The following is a 19,014-nucleotide window of genomic DNA, read 5'->3' as shown; positions in this document are numbered from 1 at the left end:
TGGGTTCTCCTGGAGATTAAATGAGATACTGTGTGCCGACTACTCAGCAATTATTAGTATTACTGCTTTGGCTTCGTGGTTTCAAAAAAATAGTGCCTGCTCATCAGAATCACCTGGGGATCTTGAAAATCATTCCAAAGCTCAGGCCAATTAAATCCAGTCTCTGAGGGTGGGACATAACCAGTCAGCGTTTTTTGAGCTCCCCAGGTGTTTCCGATGTGCAGACAAATTTGGTAACCGCGGCAATTTGGCTCAAAGATATTTCATATTTGCCCGTCCACCTGTCTTTACCTGAGGAGCCAGGAAGCCTCACGAGCGGAATGAAAATAATCGAGATGGACATCTCTCTGGCCCATCCCGTGACTCCCATCCAAATCTCTTTAAATCTCTCCGAGGGGAGAGCGATGGGAGGGAGCCCTGACCTCTGCGGCCTGAGCACAGCTGTTAGGTTTAAGGAGACCCGTAGGCATTTAGGGAGAGCTGACACCTGCGGGGGCTGCCGGGCCTGCCCGAGAAGGCGAGAGCCGGGAGACTCAGCCCTCCCGGGGGCGCTGGGCTCGGGACTGAGGCCGAAGACGCGCCGCGAGGGAAGACTGGCAGCTAGATCCTCCCCTGGGAACGTGCGGAGGCCAGGCCCCCGCGGCTCGGGTGGGCGCCGTCCGCGTGCCCGCTCTGCCCCAGCCCCGCCTCTCCCGCACGACCCCGGCCGAGGCCCCGAGCGGACCCCGGGCGAGCGGGGCGCGCCGCGCCGCCCGCCGCCATGGAGTCAGGGCGGCCTGGCGGCTCCGGGCCCGCGGAGCCGGGGCCTCGCCTGCGCGGCTTGCGCGGCACGGACGCGGCGGCCTCGGCCTCCTCGCTGAGCCGCTTCGGGGCCGAAGCTGGGTGTCGCGCGCCGGCTGTGGCGGCCGTGTTGCCGGCGGGGGGTAGCGGGGAGAGGATGGGCGTCCCCACCCCGAAGCAGTTCTGCCCCATCCTGGAGAGGCCGCTCATCAGCTACACCCTGCAGGCCCTGGAGAGGTAAGGCGGCGCCGGGCTCGCCTCGCGGTTCCCGGCCCGCCGCTCCCCGCCTCCCGCCCAGGACGGCCCGCGCGCCGCACCTGCTCCTGGGGCTGCGCTGGCGCCCCCCCCTGGGAGAACTGCGGGGCCGGACTCCCCCGGCTGGGCCCTCCAGCCCGGGGGCCATTCCTGTTAGCCCTTCACGGAAGGGGAGGCTGGAGAGGCCCCACGGAGCCCCTTACTGCCCCAGCCGCCGGCCTGTGGAGTCGCCCTCGGGAGTGCTTGGGTTAGGGCCGGGGACGTTTAGTTCTAACTCTGGGCCCTGTGTGGGTGATGTGGATTTTGGGGTGTAGCTGGAGGGATTGGAAGTGGGGGAGAAGTACAAAGGTCCACATAAGTGTTGCTGTGGTGGTTAAATTTCCAGAAGCCAACGTGGAATGAGTTAGGTGTATATTTTAAAAAGTATCAATTTTAAAGAAAAAGAATTCTGGGAAGGCCTTGTTGAATTAAAAATAAGACTTTTTAAAAAAAAATTTTTTACTTAATTCGATCAATCTTTGCAACCCAATGGACTGTAGCCCACCAGGCTTCTCTGTCCATGGGATTCTCCAGGCAAGAATTACTGGAGTGGGTTTCGGTATCCTTCTCTAGAGGACCTTCCCCACCCAGCGACTGAACCTGGGGCTCCTGCATTGCGGGCAGGATTCTTTGCCAACTGTGGCGTCAGGGAAGCCCATTTCGGTCACAGCAGTAATAAAATCCTAATAGCAATAATAAGTAATCAAAACCTCCATTTTGAAACAGATCATTCTTGGTCCTATTACAGTGCGTGAGGAATTTATGGAATATGATTATGTTGGGGATGTCTCAGGAAATCCTTGGAAACCATATGGGTGCTTCCTAGCCGTTTGCCAAATGAAAGCCATTGTATTGGTTAAAGAATGGGGTTCCACGGACTGATAATAGTTTTCCTAGAGCCTGGTGCTAAAAGACCTAGGGCATTTCATCCCGAAGGGTAAATTATGGAAATTCTTGTCTTTTGGTCCTGAGGACCAATGTAAAGACCAACCGATGAGGACTTAGGAGGAGGCCACCCCTCCTCAAGTTTGGCCCTGAAATAGGATAGGGAAATGTTAAGAAGCATGACTAGTTTAGTTTTCAGTGGAACAATGCCATGTAAACGTTTATTTCTACTTGTCGACTTATCTACCCAAAGCAAGTGAAACTGTATGGCCCCAGAAGGGAAACATGAAAGCTGAAGCTGGTGGAGCAGAGAAGAGAACAATAAACTCTGGAAGAAAGGCAGTCTAGAACCCATACGTTTCAACAGGCCCAAGGAAGTGGAGGCACAGCTGTCAGGTAGAAGAGCTGTGAAGGAAACAAGCTGATGGAAGTCTCAGAACCTTGGAAAGGCCCAGGAATTAAAAGTACTGTTTAAGACAGGGCAGGCAGATAGCCACTGTGTCCAGTTGCAGAGACAGCTGGTTGAAACCTTCAGAAGAACAACTAGACTGCCAGATACTTGTCAGAACACGGGAGGCATCACCAGTGGCCAAGTGAAGTGCTCCACGGTCATAGAGAAATTAAGAGCAAGAGTCTCATTTTCCAACGAGATCCTTAGTGCCTAGGGCAGACTAAAGGAAGTACTTTACTTTTCAAACATGCTACATATTAAAGCACCTATCTTTGCAAAATTGAGAAGTTGGAGGAGACATTGAGAGGTTTGCCTTGTGAACCGTCTGGGACTTCATATTGTTTTTCTGCTTCAGTTGAATTCGGAAAAATAGATATTTTTTTTCTAGTCTAGCCACCTTTTACTTGTGTGCTGTTGAAATTTCTTTAATGATCAGATTAAATGAGATTTAAAAGAATCCCTGAACTCACACAGATCTTGGATATATTGATGAAAGGCTTTAACTGGTGAGATGGAGGCTCTACGTCTATCCAAACTAGTTTAGTGTGGGTGTATATTACAATTAGCCTTTATATGTGTAGCAGTATATATGTGTTTAGTGTACTGAGATTGTACAGCTTGTTCAGATCTCTGCATTACAGACATTATACTGAAAGGGTCAAATGTAAAATAATCTGTAGGTTGTACTAAGAACAAAGGTCTTTCAGAAGTTGATTAAAAACATTTTTAGAAGTTTTAAAGTTTCATTCTGGCCTTTTAGGGGGAAATAAAATATAAATTGAATCACAGATTATAACTTAAAGAGAGAACTTTGATTTTTTTTCCTTTTTGTTAATGAGGAACTGAGGTCAAGGGTATTAATCCTTTACATAACTATGAGCTGAGTTTGTAAAAGGAATCATTGCTGTAAGAAATCATGTGATAGTGGTATTATTGGTAGGGGCATAAAGTTCTGACAATTAAGTTGTGAAATCTACTTACAGTGGATCGAGTGATATCTACATTTTACTGATTTAAAAAAAATATGTTCCCAGGTCTGAAAGAGAAAGTAAAAATTCCTGCTAGCAATCTAATTTCTGGCTTCAAATACTTAAAGTTAACCTGAAATAGTTAAATAGAGTCAAATGACAACTACAATGAAAGCAAAAAAGAGAAGCAAACTTTGGCCATATTTATTCAGACTCATGCTGATGGTGGGCTGGGTAGATATGAGCAAAGTTAGGCACACTCCTCTCTCTCCATAGCTCCTGAGGCTTCCTGAGTTCTTGAGGACACTACTTAAGATGTTCCTTGATAAGGTTTCATGCTCATCAAAAAACATTATTATAAATTGGCTTTCCATAGAAATCTTTCATAGGAAGAAAATTTGCTGTTGTGTTGATCAGTTTTCCAGACATTGTGATAGTAATGTATATCATTGTATATTAATACATTGGCATTCAGATTCACGTTTCAGAGCCTTTTAATTTGGTTAATATGAGTTGGTCTCCATGAGTCTGATAACTCCAGACGAAAAATTCATTTTGTCAATTTGGATGTTACGGCAACCATGGATTTTGTGATTGAGACTAGGTTGCTTTCTTATTACTTGGAACATCCATGAAAGTCCATTTTTAGTAATAGTTTAAGACTCCATGGTGTTTTTCAATGTGTTAACTTCAGGCTTATTTGATCTTCTGAAATTTTCTTCTTTAATATTTTTTGTGTACTTAAAAAATTGTTCTGTCCCACTGAATTCCCGAAAACCACTGCAAACTCTGTTAGTATAAGAGAATAGAAAGCAATAACTGTTAATCCAAATGAGCAATATGGATAGCTTTCATTAAGCTGAAAGTAGGAATGGAGTAGGGAACATAGGAGAAATATTTTGAAGACAGGAATTGGCAGTTTTTAGTGATTAGTTGTATTAAGGATTCAGAAAAAGATGAATTAAGGGTGCTTTTGAGTGATTGCTCAGATACCTAAATTTGAGTTAAAATTTTTGTCTGGGTGCTTCATTAATGAAAAGGTTAAGTCTGAGTTAGGTGAAGGAAGAGGCCTATCTCTATCTTAGAAGAACCAGAGTGGGATTGAGTTTTGAAGAGATTAGGTGATTGGAGATTTACATTCCCGTCAGCTCCCCTGGGGCTCCTTTGAGACAGAGAGACCACCAGGACTGGTATTTTGGGCTTGACCACTGGAGGCCTTCATGGGCCACATTAAAGAGATGTGTCAAGGCAGTGAGGAGCCAGCCCCTTCACACCAATTCAGTATTTTACTTCTAAAATACCAGGGTTGGGGCTGCTGCACTGGGATGACCCAGAGGGATGGTACAGGGAAGGAGGTGGGGGGGGGGGGGGCGGTTCAGGATGGGGAACACGTGTATGCCCGTGATGGATTCATGTTGATGTGTGGCAGAACCAATACAATATTGTAAAGTAATTAGCCTCAAATTAAAATAAATACATTTAAAAAATAATAAAATATCAGGATGGATTAGGAGGAGGAGGATTGATGGCCACAGGACGATCCTGAGGCCTGATTTCCATGGTGAGTGTCCCGGCATGAGTCACAGCTGCCACTCTCCCTTGGGACCAAACTTCTGCAGCCTGGGTGAGAGCGCTTAAGCGGTATTAACAGGGCCTGATTTTTCCATCTGTTTTAAAAAGCATTTGTTTAAATCTGTTTTCAACTGATCTTGCTGAACTGTCTGAACGGAATCTACCTGTAATACTTATTTTAAAAATATAATATACATATTGATAGAAATATATTTCAAATAATAAGTGTTAAAATATTCTGAGAGAAAATAATATCTGCATACTGTGTTTTTTTCTCAAAATGTCTGTAGGTGTAATGAAACTTGAGGTTAGGTCTGTATTTGCCTATGGAATGTGCTGGGAAGGAAATATTCAGAATTGATAAAATCCAGCTACACAGGGGGTTCAGTGTGGACTTGCCTTCAGCTAAGGAGGTCGGCCAGATCCATTTATTCAGCAAATATTTGTTCACTATGCACTGTGTGAGGTACTAAGGCCTTTCTTAGTCTCCTGATTCTACATTATTAAATTTTAATACTGTAAAAGGCTTTTAATTCTATAACTAGAAAAGTATGTGAATAAATCCTCTAAAACACAAACAGTACTTACAAGGGCTTGCAAGTGCTGGATGTATGCTTGGTTGCTGAACAAAATAGCATAACAAGCCTATTATCTCTTAAGATCTGGCTAAAACATTTTTCTGAACTTTTTCATTGTGACCTATTCTTAAAAGATTTTGCTCATGATTTAATGACACAGACGTGACTGCATACAACAAATTTGAGAGAATTTCATGAACAGTATCTGTCCTTATTACTTGCTATACATTCTGTTTTCACTTTTCTATTAATTACTATTTATGCAAAACTGTTGGGCTAAACTTAGGAAATTGATCTGATGATACTCTAACGAGTTCCAGGCGGCCCCAGTGCTAAAGAATCCACGTGTCAGTGCAGGAGACGCAAGAGATGTGAGTTCGATCCCTGGGTTGGGAGGATCCTCTGGAGTAGGAAATAGCAACTCACTCAGTATCCTTGCCTGAAAAATTCCATAGACAGAGGAGCCTGGTTGGCTACAGTCCATGGAGTCTCAAAGAGCCAGACATGACTGAGCTTGCACTCCTACTCCTAATGGGTTTTGAAATCTGCAGTTTGAGAAACATTTGTTTAAGACATTTTTCTGTTCAGAACCTCATAAAATTGTTTGGAATGATCTAAGGCCACAAGTATATCTTCGTAATCTACATTTTACTTTATTGAACTCCTTTCTACGGCAGCCCACCAGGCTCCCCTGTCCCTGGGATTCTCCAGGCAAGAACACTGGAGTGGGTTGCCATTTCCTTCTCCAATGCATGAAAGGGAAAAGTGAAAGTGAAGTCGCTCAGTCGTGTCCGACTCTTAGTGATCCCATGGACGGCGGCCCACCAGGCTCCGCCATCCATGGGATTTTCTAGGCAAGGGTACTGGAGTAGGGTGCCATTGCCTTCTCCATAGATAGAACATAGGCAATCATTTTATAGCAATTTTAAGGCATTCTACTAAAATTGGGAATTACCTGTGGGTGTTCATTAACTCACAACATATATTTGAATGACAATTGTCAAGTAATGTCCTGTCTTTCTCCCTCTTAGTTATTCTGTTTTAACATTTAATCTCATGTGACTTGTGATCAAAAAAGCAACATTTCTTTAAAAGTTGCTTTAAACTTTTTGATAGACTATAGAAGGTAAAAGGTGAGTAGGTTAGGGTACAGGTTAAGCTCTTGTCGTAGAAGAAAATCCTGTTCACTGATAAAGCTGAACATATACTTAAAACTTCTCTATTTAAAAAAGCAAACTTAGTGTGATGTCCTACTAATAAAGTGAAATATATTTGATTACTTTTAAATTTTTCTATAAACTCAAGAGCATATTTTATTCCTAATAGTGGAAGATTCCTCTTATCTACTGGTTCATTTAACAGATATTTCTTGGTATATAGTCTGTGAGGTCAGGAATTCTTTGTTACCAGATCACCGGTGTCTAGTTTAATGTCTGGCAAATGACAGAAGCTTACTGGATGTTTACTGAATGAATGAATGAAGAAATACTGAGATTTGCTTAAATCTTAAGAAATAAACTTGACCATTTTTGACTACAAATGCCGTGGTAATGTTCACAGTAAATGAATTTTTTGGGGCATGATGATCCAGACATGATTTTTTTTCCTCTGATGGATTTTATGACTGCTCAGTGTTAGTGCTTTTATAGATGTTAAGAGTGTGAGCTCCCAAGTCAGATAGGGGTATACCCAAGTCCTGTCACTTTCTAGCTGTATCATTGTAGGCAGGTCATTGCCCCATCTATGAAATGAAGATAATAGTCACTTCCTTCAGAGCTGATGTGAATATGAAGTGAACTATTAGAGGCACATGCTCCAAATAGTACATGGCATTTAGTAAACAGTGAATATATCTAGCTGCTTTGGCTACTATTAATATTACTAAAAGCTTAGTATGAGCCACACTCTGGGGTATCACCTTTGCTTTCTGTGAGTTGGCAGCTTAGTGAAGGAGATGAAGGGCTAGTCTTTGTTGCAGTGAGCTGGATTCTCATTGCCGTGCTTCTCATTGCAGAGCACAGGCTCTAGGGCACACAGGCACAGTAGTTGTGGTGGTTGGGCTTGTTCCTTGTGGCATATGGAATCTTCCCAGACCAGGCATTGAAACTGTGTCCTGTGCATTGCAAGGCAGATTCTTATCCACTGCACCACCAGGGAAGTCAACAGTGTAAGATTTGGGATGGCAGTTCTGACAGTTGCTAAGTTTGCACCGATAGGTTTGGGGATAGATGGATCACAAAACAAAAAGCCACCCATGCTTGCGTGCTTGCTAAGCTGCTTCAGTTGTGTCTGACTCTTTGTGACCTTATGGACCATAGTCCGCCCGGCTCCTCTGTCTATGGAATTCTCCAGACAAGAAGACTGGAGAGTGTTGCCACGCCCTCCTCCAGGGGATCTTTCCGACCCAGGGATGGAACCCAGGTCTCTTGCATTGCAGGTGGATTCTTTACCATCTGAGCTACCAGGGAAGCCCCTTGGAACCCTTAGAATCTAGAAATCAGAATAAAGAGTCACACTCACCAAAACAAGCAACAAGCGACATTGCCCAGGGAAGACATTTTCATTACTTTTCATTCTCTCCAGGTTGATGAGGAGAGCTTTCTGTGTTTTCATAATCCTTGGAACTATGCTTTATTAAGATCCTGGTAGATGTGCCAGACCAAAATTGTTTATTAAGTACCAAATAATTATCAAACACCTTCTAGGTGCAAAGCAATGAGCAAAACTCACATTGTCCTTGCTGTCATGGAGCCTACATTCTAGAAGATAGAATGCTGTATTTTGATGAAAAATGGTAAATTTTTTTTCAAGTTGTTTTTGGCATCAGATGGCACTATAGGAAAATAAAGATATTTGAGTATCAGCTCCTTCTGATGTTTCTTTCCCATGTGAGACAGTATAGAGTGTGAGGATTATGTGGGTTAAAAGATGACTAATGCTTAAGACTTAGTAAGTTAATCAATGTTAGCTATTTTATGTTACATGATAAATGATTTATTTTGCCCATCTTTCTTACTGACTCAGGAGGATTATTACCACTAAATCAGGAAGAATACTATTAATATCTCTCATCCACAAGCTCCATCTGATAGCCAGGCTACCATTATTCACCAGACTTCAGCAGGAGCCTCTATTCAGATAGACTTCAACCTAGTCTATCTGCATCCTTTGTCCACCCAATCTATTCACCATCTTGCAGCCAGGGTAAAGTTTATGCTCTTAAATTAGTAGCTGCTGGAGAAGGCAATGGCACCCCACTCCAGTACTCTTGTCTAGAAAATCCCATGGGCGGAGGAGCCTGGTAGGCTGCAGTCAATGGGGTCGCTAAGAGTCGGACACAACTGAGCAACTTCACTTTCACTTTTCCCTTTCATGCATTGGAGAAGGAAATGGCAACCCACTCCAGTGTTCTTGCCTGGAGAATCCCAGGGACGGGGGAGTCTGGTGGGCTGCCGTCTATGGAGTCACTCAGAGTTGGACACGACTGAAGTGACTTAGCAGCAGCAGTAGCAGTTGCTCCTATAAACATTTCCATGAACTCAGTGGCTTAAAGTAATGTTAAATACATTCCTAACCTTTTGGATGTCAAAGGTCAAAAAATCAGCTTCATAAGGCTAAAATAAAGGTATTAGCAGCTCTATGCTCTTTTTGGAATCTTTTAGGTACAGTCTGTTTACTTGCCAGGTGGCAGTCCATTTGCTCTCTCAGATTCTGGGACTTTTTTGTTGCCTAGTTGCTAAGTAGTGTCTGACTCTTTGTGACCCCATGGACTGTAGCCCACTAGGCACCTCTGTCCATAGGATTCTCCAGGCAAGAATACTGAAGTGGGTTGTCATTCCCTTCTCCAAGGGATCTCCCTGACCCAGGGATCAAACCTGTGTCTCCTGCATTGGCAGGTGGATTCTTTGCCACTGAACCACCAGGGAAGCCCTGCTGGGACTTATGGTCCTGTATCATAACGACTGATGCTTCTGTTCTGCACACTTTGTCTCCCAAGCCTTTTGTCTTTCTTTCTGTGTTTGATTCTTGTGGTTATATTGGACTCACCCAAATAGCCCTGATAGGTCTCTCTAATTCAGGATCCTTAACTTAATTGCATATGCAAAGTTCCTTTGTTAGGTAATATTACATATTCTCGGTTTTGGGAGTTAGGTGATAGATGTCATTCGAGGGTTATTGTTTTGACTACCACGATCTCCATTTTGTCATTGAACAGTGCTTAGAACACTGGGGGAAGTAACTGTTAATTTGGGTGTAAGTGTCCTGCATAAAGCTTTTCTATGGATTCCTGTTACTCTTTTTTTTTTTTTTTTTTTAAGATTTTTTTGATGTGGACCATCTTTTTAATGTCTTCTATTGATTATGTTTCAACATTGCTTCTGTTTCACGTTTTGTTTTTTTGTCCTCAAGGCATGTGGGATCATAGCTCCCTAACCGGGGATCGAACCTACACCCCTTGCATTGGAAGGTGGAACCTTAACCACTGGACCTCCAGGGAGGTCACCCTATCACTTTTTAAGATTGAAGACCAACACCCCTCACGTGGCGTTGGAGGATTCCGTGGAGTGGGCCAACCTGTCACTTGCCTGGGCCTTTTCATGGGTATTTCCTCTTAGCTCCTCAGGACCTTGTCTTGGCCTGTGCTTAAACCATCCCTCTCATTCTCCTTTCAAATCCTTTTGTCTGTTTTCCTGCCTCTCTCCACTTGAGAAAACTCTGCTTCCTTAGGGAGCATCATCTTGGCCTTCGCTACACTGGTCAAAAATGGAATGCGTGCGGTCTTGAAGTCTGGACCTCTCCTTGACAGCAGCTTAGCAGTTGTTGGTGTTCTTTGCGTCCTCTGTAAGTTCTGTGAAAGCAGTAACTATTTCCATTGTGTACTCAAGGCTGATCATTTATTCAGTGCTCAACAAATATTTGTTAAGGGAATGGACTTAAAATGAAAGGATAGTGTGCCTGTAAAGTTTTGGTTGTGTTCATCCATGCAATGTTGTTGTAGCCACAGGCAGAATGGAATTCTGGGTTTCAGGGTGGGTTTGTTCAATAGCAGAAGGCAGGAGATGGTTAATTATTGAGCAAAGCGGTCCAGTATTTTTCATTGTTCAATAGTTAATTTCATTATTGTCATTTTGAGACCTTTCTTCCGTCTCTTTAACCGTCTGGCATGAACATGTAGGATCTCACAGGCAAAGAATGCTTTTAAATTTTACAGTGACCTTTAATCAGAGTTGATAACACGGGCCAGAGGCAGTTTTCCTGGCTTGGGCCTGTCGGCTGTGGAGCTCTGAGTGTATGACGTTGTTTGCCTCTGTTAGCACTGGTATTCCAGAGAAGTCTGCCCAGCCCCACTGCAGCCACCACCTCCCGGTGCTGTGGATGGAGAGCATTTGTGTGTCACTCGGTCTTGAAGAAAGTGTTTTAGAACAGAAAAAAACTGGTCTGTTTTGTATCTAAGTCAACAGATGAATTCCTTTAATTTTATATTTCCTTAATATATGTTTTGTTTTATTTAAGCCTGATTTATACTTATACAGATTTAATTAGCTGCGTTTCCCTATTGAAGCTAAAATACTTCACCTTGACGTAAGCCAAGTTTAGTTCAGTGATCCAACTTTGTTGCTGACTCGATGGACTTCTGAAAGAGACAGAACTTCTAGAATTCAAAAGTGCTTTGAATTGTTCCTATGCAGTGAAGAGAAGTATTTGGAGAAAAAAGCAACCTAAAAGCATAGTCTTACATTTTTTCCTTTCAATCTACTGATGTATATTCTAATTATTTAATTTTACCCTAAGAAATGCATGATATATATATATATCTTTGTTTTACAATAAAAGTACATCTATGTTTCATCATAAAGGTACTTTCACACTAGAACACTGGGAGAAGTGACTGTTAATTTGGGTGTAAATGTCCTGCATAAAGCTTTCCTATGGATTCCTGTTACTTTTTCTTTTTTTTTTCTTTAAAGATTTTTTTGATGGGGACCATCTTTTTAAAAACACTGTATTGAAAAACACTACTTATGTTTATGTGTTTCTATCTACAGTATGAAAAATTCAAATTCTTAACCCCTTTACTAGACCTGATTAAAATGCATGAAATTGACTTAGTTAATAACTTTGAGTTTTTAATGTCCTTATGAAAATGTGTTTGTACTTATTGGTAACCCAGTTTTGTTACTAACTCAGTTGTTTAAGAATCAACTGATAGGAGAAATGTGCATCCTTTCCTTGCAGAGTACCTTGGATAAAGGACATTATTGTGGCGGTAACTGGAGAGAACATGGAAACAATGAAAGGAATTATTCAGAGGTACCAGCATAAACGTATCTCACTGGTTGAAGCTGGAGTGACCCGCCACAGGTCAATTTTTAATGGTCTGAAAGCACTGGCAGAGGATCAGCCCAACTGCAGACTCTCAAAGCCAGAAGTAGTGATCATCCACGATGCTGTGAGACCGTTTGTTGAGGAAGATGTCCTCCTTAACGTTGTCACAGCTGCTCAGGAACATGGGGTAAGTATTTGAATACTTTTGAGAATGGATAAAAGGGGCAAACACTACAGCACACCATTGATTTGCTAGATTTTGATGGAATTGTATTTAAATGTCAAGTTAATTAAAATGGGCAAGATTACCTAAGACATTATGCTAATTTGTTTTAGGAAGTTTATATTATTATAGATTTTGAGACCGTTCTGGAATTTCTTTTGCTATGTAGTCATTTATCATAATATAATATGAGCTATTTGGAGAAGAATGCAATGAAGTCATTAGAGTACAGATGCGAATGGGTGGACCTTAGCTGCATATTTAGTTCCATTCTTTTACCTAAAAATGCCTAGGAAAACTTGTAAAAGTCTAGGAGTTGTGTCACGTTAAAAAAAAAACAACCCTGGCTCATTTCAGTCAATTTTTCAGTCTGCAAAAGTGGTTTATTTTCTGGCACAAACAGCCAGGCAGGATTTTTACATCCCCTAAAATGAATAATCTTAGGATGACAAAATGCTGTGTTCACTTCTGTTTCACCAAAATAAACACAGGATAGCAGAAGGCCTCTTGTAATCTTTGGGACATACTTGTTTTTTTTTAGACTAATAGGCTAAAATCCTATAAAGAGCATAGTAGTTAATAAACTTAAGTTGGTGGTCTGAATTTGAGACTTAGTGAAAATTTATGGCCCAGACTTGGTATAGTATAATAGAAATAGGCTGTGGAGTTGAACAGACTTAGGCCCAATTCTGCTTTTCTAATTATTAGTAGTATGGTATGTTCAACTTTCTCAACTTCTTTGAGCTCATTTTCCTTCTAAAAATATAGATGCTAATTTGTAAGGTTGCTTTTAGAATTGGAAATTATATATATATTAACTGCATCAATTCAGTTCAGTCGCTCAGTCATGTCTGACTCTCTGCGACCCCCTAGTAAAGTGCTTGGAGAAGGCAATGGCACCCCACTCCAGTACTCTTGCCTGGAAAATCCCATGGATGGTGGAGCCTGGACGGCTGTAGTCCATGGGGTCGCTGAGGGTTGGACATGACTAAGCGGCTTCACTTTCACTTTTCACTTTCATGCGTTGGAGAAGGAAATGGCAACCCACTCCAGTGTTCTTGCCTGGAGAATCCCAGGGACGGGGGAGCCTGGTGGGCTGCCGTCTGTGGGGTCGCACAGAGTCGGACAGGACTGAAGTGACTTAGCAGCAGCAGCAGCAGCAGCAGTAGTAAAGTCCTAAATATTTAAAGTGGTATTACTGTAATAATAACAGTATCTAAGACAATAGTTTCCTCCAAAGATTGTAGACCCAACAGAAGGAGTCACTGCAGGCTTTTTAGCCATCTGGGTGGGCAGGAAGTTATAAAATACTGAGTTGGTAAAGACAGTCTCTGATTTCTGTTTAGTTATCTATATGTATTTGGATTTTCATTTTTAGGAAATTGCTCCTTATTCTCTCTCCAACATGAATTTCTTTACAATTTAGATGTATGTAAGAGTTCCATAGGTAACATGAAACATTTCTCTTATCTTCAGTACAACTTCTAGGTGGCATTTTGATGTAGTCACAATTACGTTGCAGGAACATTAGTGACCACAACACTGTCTCCTGGCTCTTGTGTTTTCTGTGAGCTCTTGCTCTTCTCCGTGCTCTGTGACTGTGGTAGAAGCAATGTGGTCAGGTACAGGGGTGACAAGGAGAAATGAAAGGACCAAAGATTTATAACTCTTACGAATTTGAGTAAAACTTTACAGAAGTTCTTAGGAAAGTCTATGTAATTTGGGCAGATACAAAGTCTAATGCATACCATAGTACAAATAAAATTATGGCTCTTTGCTTATTTACCTTTTGGAAAATTATCACTTAAACTCACTGTGAAGATCAAACATTTGGATTTTTTTGAGTATTCAGAGAATTTCTAATATTGTTTATAAAGTGATCCTTTTGGTAATGTATCTGAAAGGCAAAATATTATTTTGAGCCAATTAATGTGCTGAGAATGTCATGTAACAGGTGATTAAAAAACAGGTGACCAATAAAATATAAAAATGTGGAGCAGTTAGTGGTTTCTTGTTAGTTGCAGATTTGTTAGAATTCCTTTTAGACTCTAATTTTCTTAAGTGTGTTAATCAGAATATAACTTGTAAGATTCAATCTCATTATGCATTCTAAGTAAAGTAAATTGTATTTTAATTAAATCTGAAACTTTCTGATGACATTAAGAAGTTGGTTTAAAGCAAAATCTTTACAACGAATTTAAGAAAACGTCAGAAGTTTGGTCTCTTAAGAAATACAGCATTGTTTTTGTTGGTGTTAAGGGATAATTTTCACGAGTGTAAAATTATTTTCATAAAAATATAAGGATGTTAAGGATTTTACTGCCATCAGGAACCAGACAGATGTTACAGTCCACAGAAGAACAAATTTATGTGGAATAAAGGAATGTTGAAATGAATTCGCAAATAGACAAAGCTGTATTTTTGGGGTGTGGGGTGCCAGATGAACTGGGCAAAATCTATTGGCAAGTGTATAGGCAGCAATGATTTTTGATTTACTGTCAGTTACCTATAATTTATGAGAGTTGTAAAAGAGCTCAAGGGCAATCAAAAGCTAGTTTCTGCTACTCAAGAATAGTTTGCTTTAAGCAGTACACTTTTCGACTGGGCAATTTATTTTGCTCATTGTAATTTCCTTAGAAGGTTGAGGACAATGACCCAATAAATAGCCTCAGGAAACTGAGACATTATTTCCTGTCACCTCTCCTACACTGTTCTAAATTTTAATAAAAAAAAAAAACAGAACAGCAATTAATTGAGACTTACACTATTAGTAGTTGAAGTTCTTGAATTGGGGGGAAGAATTGGCATCGTTTTTAACCTAAGGTAAATTGCAGAAGCCCAGTCTGAATCAAAGATTTTTCTTGGAACACCTTGACAATTGTTTGCCTGGGATTCCTTTGAACTCATTCTCCTTTGTTATTTTAAATTGTGTTTAAGTGATCACCTGTTTTTTTCCCTCTTAATTTTCAAGCCCTTCCCAAAGGTCCCTTGAGATAAATCACCTCCTGAATGATTTTCTGAGGATGTGACAGACACTTGGTGGGTATACAGGCTTAAGATAACTGATGTTTTAACTTACATTACATTTTGGTTTAAAATCCGAATTAATGGTGATGTATTACTTTAAGAGACTAAGATTCTCCAAATTAAGGGTGAAATTAGGTTGTCTGCATATGGGGGCTCAGAAGTGTTGCCAGGATACCAGTTCCTTTCTTTTATTTGTATATGCCGTGTTCTTGTTCTTGGGTTCCGTAGAGGCAAGATGACTTTAGTAGGGCAGATGTTAATAATTTCTTTTGCTTTTCTTTTATTTTCTTTTACTTTTAGTTTTTTTACTTTTGATAGTTGGTCATAAAATTCTAAGTGTATAGCTCTTTTTTTCCCCTGGTACCTTGAAAATACATTATGTCATTATCTCCTGACTATAATACACCTTTTGTGAACTCTGCTAATGAATATAATGGTATCCCTTGAAAGTAATATTCCTTTTCTGTCTGGTTGCATGTAAGAATTTTTAAGCTATTATGCAGTGTCTCTAGTATGTTAAGATACAATTTTTTTTCCCCTATGCTTTGGATTTATTGTTCTTTATGAATTTTACATTTTATTTAAAATGAATTTTAGAAAATCCTGAGTGATTATCCTATTGAATATTGACCTTGTACCATTTGCCACCTGACAGCTTTTTCCCTCTTTTGCTGCTTTTTCTCCTTATACATCTATGTAGGATAAACCTTTTCTTGTCCTCATGTCTCAACTTGTTAATACTTTCAATTTGTTCTTGTGGGCTGCCTCCTGGGTAATTTCAGTTTTCTCTTCCATTCTTTAGCTTTAATCTCTTCCTAAAGTATTTTTGCAATTGTATTAATTATCAATTTCTAGGAGTTCTATACATGTTTAAAATGTGATTAGTCTTTTTCTATTTTGCTTTTCAATATTTAAACATATTTTATACATTGTAGATAACAACAGTAATTCTTGATAGTTTAATTCTCTTCAATTCTATTCACTTTTATTCATGATTTGTGTCCTCTTTTGCAATTTGTACTGTGAAGCCCATGTTTGGCAGGACTCTGAATAGGAATCCTTTGGACATGGGATAAAGGTATGTTTCTGAAATGTGAATTTGTGTTCCCTCTGCCAGGGATCCCAAGGACTTTTCCAATATATTAGCAACTTTGGGCAATTTGGGGGTTGAGATTTTGTAGACATTGTTGTTAATTGCTAATTCGTGTCTGACTCTTTGGTGACCCATATTGGAGTGAATTGCCATTTCCTTTCCCAGGGCATCTTCCTGATCCAGGGATTGAACCCATGTCTCCTGCATTGTGGAGAAGGCAATGGCAACCCACTCCAGTACTGTTGCCTGGAAGATCCCATGGATGGTGGAGCCTGGTAGGCTGCAGTCCATGGGGTCGCACAGAGTGGGGCATGACTGAAGCGACTTATCAGCAGCATCCGCTCCTACATTGCATTGTATTGCAGGCAGATTCTTTACCACTGAGCCACCAGGGAACACTACTTTGAGGACACTACTACTACTTACAGGAGACTACTCCCACACCCAGCTCGCTTGCTCCCCTGCCCCACCCTGACCCCAATCCAGGACAGACAATTTTGCTGTATTGTCTTTGCTTTGACTACAGTCTGCTCTTTAAATGCTATTTCAAATCCTAAAAGATGATGCTGTAAAAGTGCTGCACTCAATATGCCAGCAAATTTGAAAAGTTCAGCAGTGGACACAGGACTGGAAAAGGTCAGTTTTCATTCCAATTCCAAAGAAAGGCAATGCCAAAGAATGTTCAAACTACCGCACAATTGCACTCATCTCACACCCTAGCAAAGTAATGCTCAAAATTCTCCAAGCCAGGCTTCAGTAGTACATGAACCGTGAACTTCCAGATGGTCAAGCTAGATTTACAAAAGGCAGAGGAACCAGAGATCAAATTGCCATCTGTTGGATCATTGAAAAAGTAAGAGAGTTCCAGAAGAACATTTATTTCTGCGTTATTGACTATGCCAAAGCCTTTGACTGTGTGAATCACAACAAGCTGTGGAAAATTCAAGAGACGGGAATACCAGACCTCCTTACCTGCCTCCTGAGAAGTCTGTATGGTCAAGAAGCAACTGGATGTGGAACAACAGACTGGTTCCAAAGCGGGAAAGGAGTACGTCAAGGCTGTATATTGTCACCCTGCTTGTTTAACTTATATGCAGAGTACATCATGTGAAGTGCTGGGCTGGATGAACCACAAACTGGAATCAAGATTGCCAGGAGAAATATCAATAGCCTCAGATATGCAGGTGATACCACCCTTATCACAGGAAATGAAAAGGATATAAAGAGCCTCTTGATGAAAGAGAAAAGAGGAGTGAAAAAGTTGGCTTAAAACTCAACATTCAGAAAACGAAGATCATGGCATCCGGTCCCATCACTTCATGGCAAATAGATGGGGAAACAATGGAAACAGTGACTGACTTTATTTTCTTGGACTCCAAACTCACTGCAGATGATGACTGCAGCCATGAAGTTAAAAGATGCTTGCTCCTTGGAAGAAAAACTATGACCAACTGAGACAGCATATTAAAACACAGAGACATTACTTGGTCAACAGTCTATCTAGTCAGAGTTGTGGTTTTTCCAGTAGTCATGTATGATGTGAGAGTTGGTCTCGAGAGTCTCTTGGACTGCAAGGAGATCCAACCAGTCCATCCTAAAGGAAATCAGTCCTGTATATTCATTGGAAGGACTGAACCTGAAACTCCAATACTGTGGCCACCTGATGTGAAGAACTGACTCACTGGAAAAGACCCTGATGCCAGGAAAGATTGAAGGTGGAAGGAGAAGGGGACGACAGAGGATGAGATGGTTGGATGGCATTACCAACTCAATGGACGTGAGTTTGAGTAAACTCTTGAGAGTTGGTGATGGACAGGGAAGCCTGGTGTGCTGCATGGGGTCACAAAGAGTCAGACACAACTGAGTGACTAAACTAAACTGATAGCTTCTCATGGATCTTTGAGGCTACGATTCTAAGGAAGCAAGTAGCAGAGACTCAAGATCCAATTCCTCATTACTTCTCATTTTTTAAAACTAATGCCTCTTTTTAACCCAAGACTCTCTGCTATCTTACTTCCTTGGCCTCTGGCTGTTATTATGTTAGTTTTAGGTCATAGTTTAAATTTCATTTCTAAAAAGGCAGTTTTAAAAATCACTTAGAAAAAGCTGTTTATGGTTTCTTCATTTAAAGAATTGTAATAGATTTTGTAAGGTCTCCATATTGCCAAAATAGAAGTCCTTTAAAAGTATGAAGTACTTGTATATTTCTGCATGATTTTAAATCAAGAGATGTAGTTATAAGGGGACTTTCCAGGTGGCACTAGTGGTAAAGAAGTGAAGTGAAATCGCTCAGTCGTGTCCAACTCTTTGTGATCCCATGGATAGTAGCCTGCACCAGGCTCCTCCGTCCATAGGATTTTCTAGGCAAGAGTACTGGAGTGGGTTGCCTTTTCCTTCTCCAGGGAATTTTAACCGACCCAGGAATCGAATCCAGGTCTCCCACATTGATAGACAGACGCTTTACTGTCTGAGCCAACCTGCCTGCTAATGCAGGAGACACAGGAGATAACCTGAGTTCCATCTCTTGAGTTGGGAAGATCCCCTGGAGAAGGACATGGCAGCCCACTCCAGAATTCTTGCCTGGAGAATCCCATGGACAGAGGAGCCTGGTGGGCTAGAGTCCATGGGGTTGCAAAGAGTTGGACACAACTGAAGCAATTTAACACGCACAAATGGATGTAGTTTTAAGGACATTGTTATAAAGGGTACGTTAGAAGAGTAAATTGGAACACTGAAAAATAAAGATATAGGAAGAATCCTTTTTAAAAGAATTAATTAGTTATTACATATACTCTAAGAACTGCCAGTAAGGGTCT

The 19,014-nt window shown here is 41.1% G+C and overlaps 1 protein-coding gene across 1 annotated transcript in view; it reads left to right on the top strand.

Annotated features, from left to right (window-relative positions):
* The first annotated feature begins 474 nt into the window (after positions 1-474).
* Positions 475-19,014, top strand: part of CRPPA (CDP-L-ribitol pyrophosphorylase A) — a 362,731-nt gene continuing 344,191 nt past the window's right edge. Inside the window, exons 1-2 of the mRNA XM_040260600.1 lie at positions 475-1,017; positions 11,766-12,042. Of these exons, the coding sequence (XP_040116534.1) occupies positions 761-1,017; positions 11,766-12,042 (534 nt within the window). The 5' untranslated portion in view covers positions 475-760. The remainder of the gene's footprint in view (positions 1,018-11,765; positions 12,043-19,014) is intronic.

Source organism: Oryx dammah, unplaced genomic scaffold (assembly GCF_014754425.2).
Source record: "Oryx dammah isolate SB20612 unplaced genomic scaffold, SCBI_Odam_1.1 HiC_scaffold_18, whole genome shotgun sequence".
Lineage (NCBI taxonomy): Eukaryota > Metazoa > Chordata > Mammalia > Artiodactyla > Bovidae > Oryx > Oryx dammah.
This window is presented reverse-complemented; position numbering and strand designations above follow the sequence as displayed.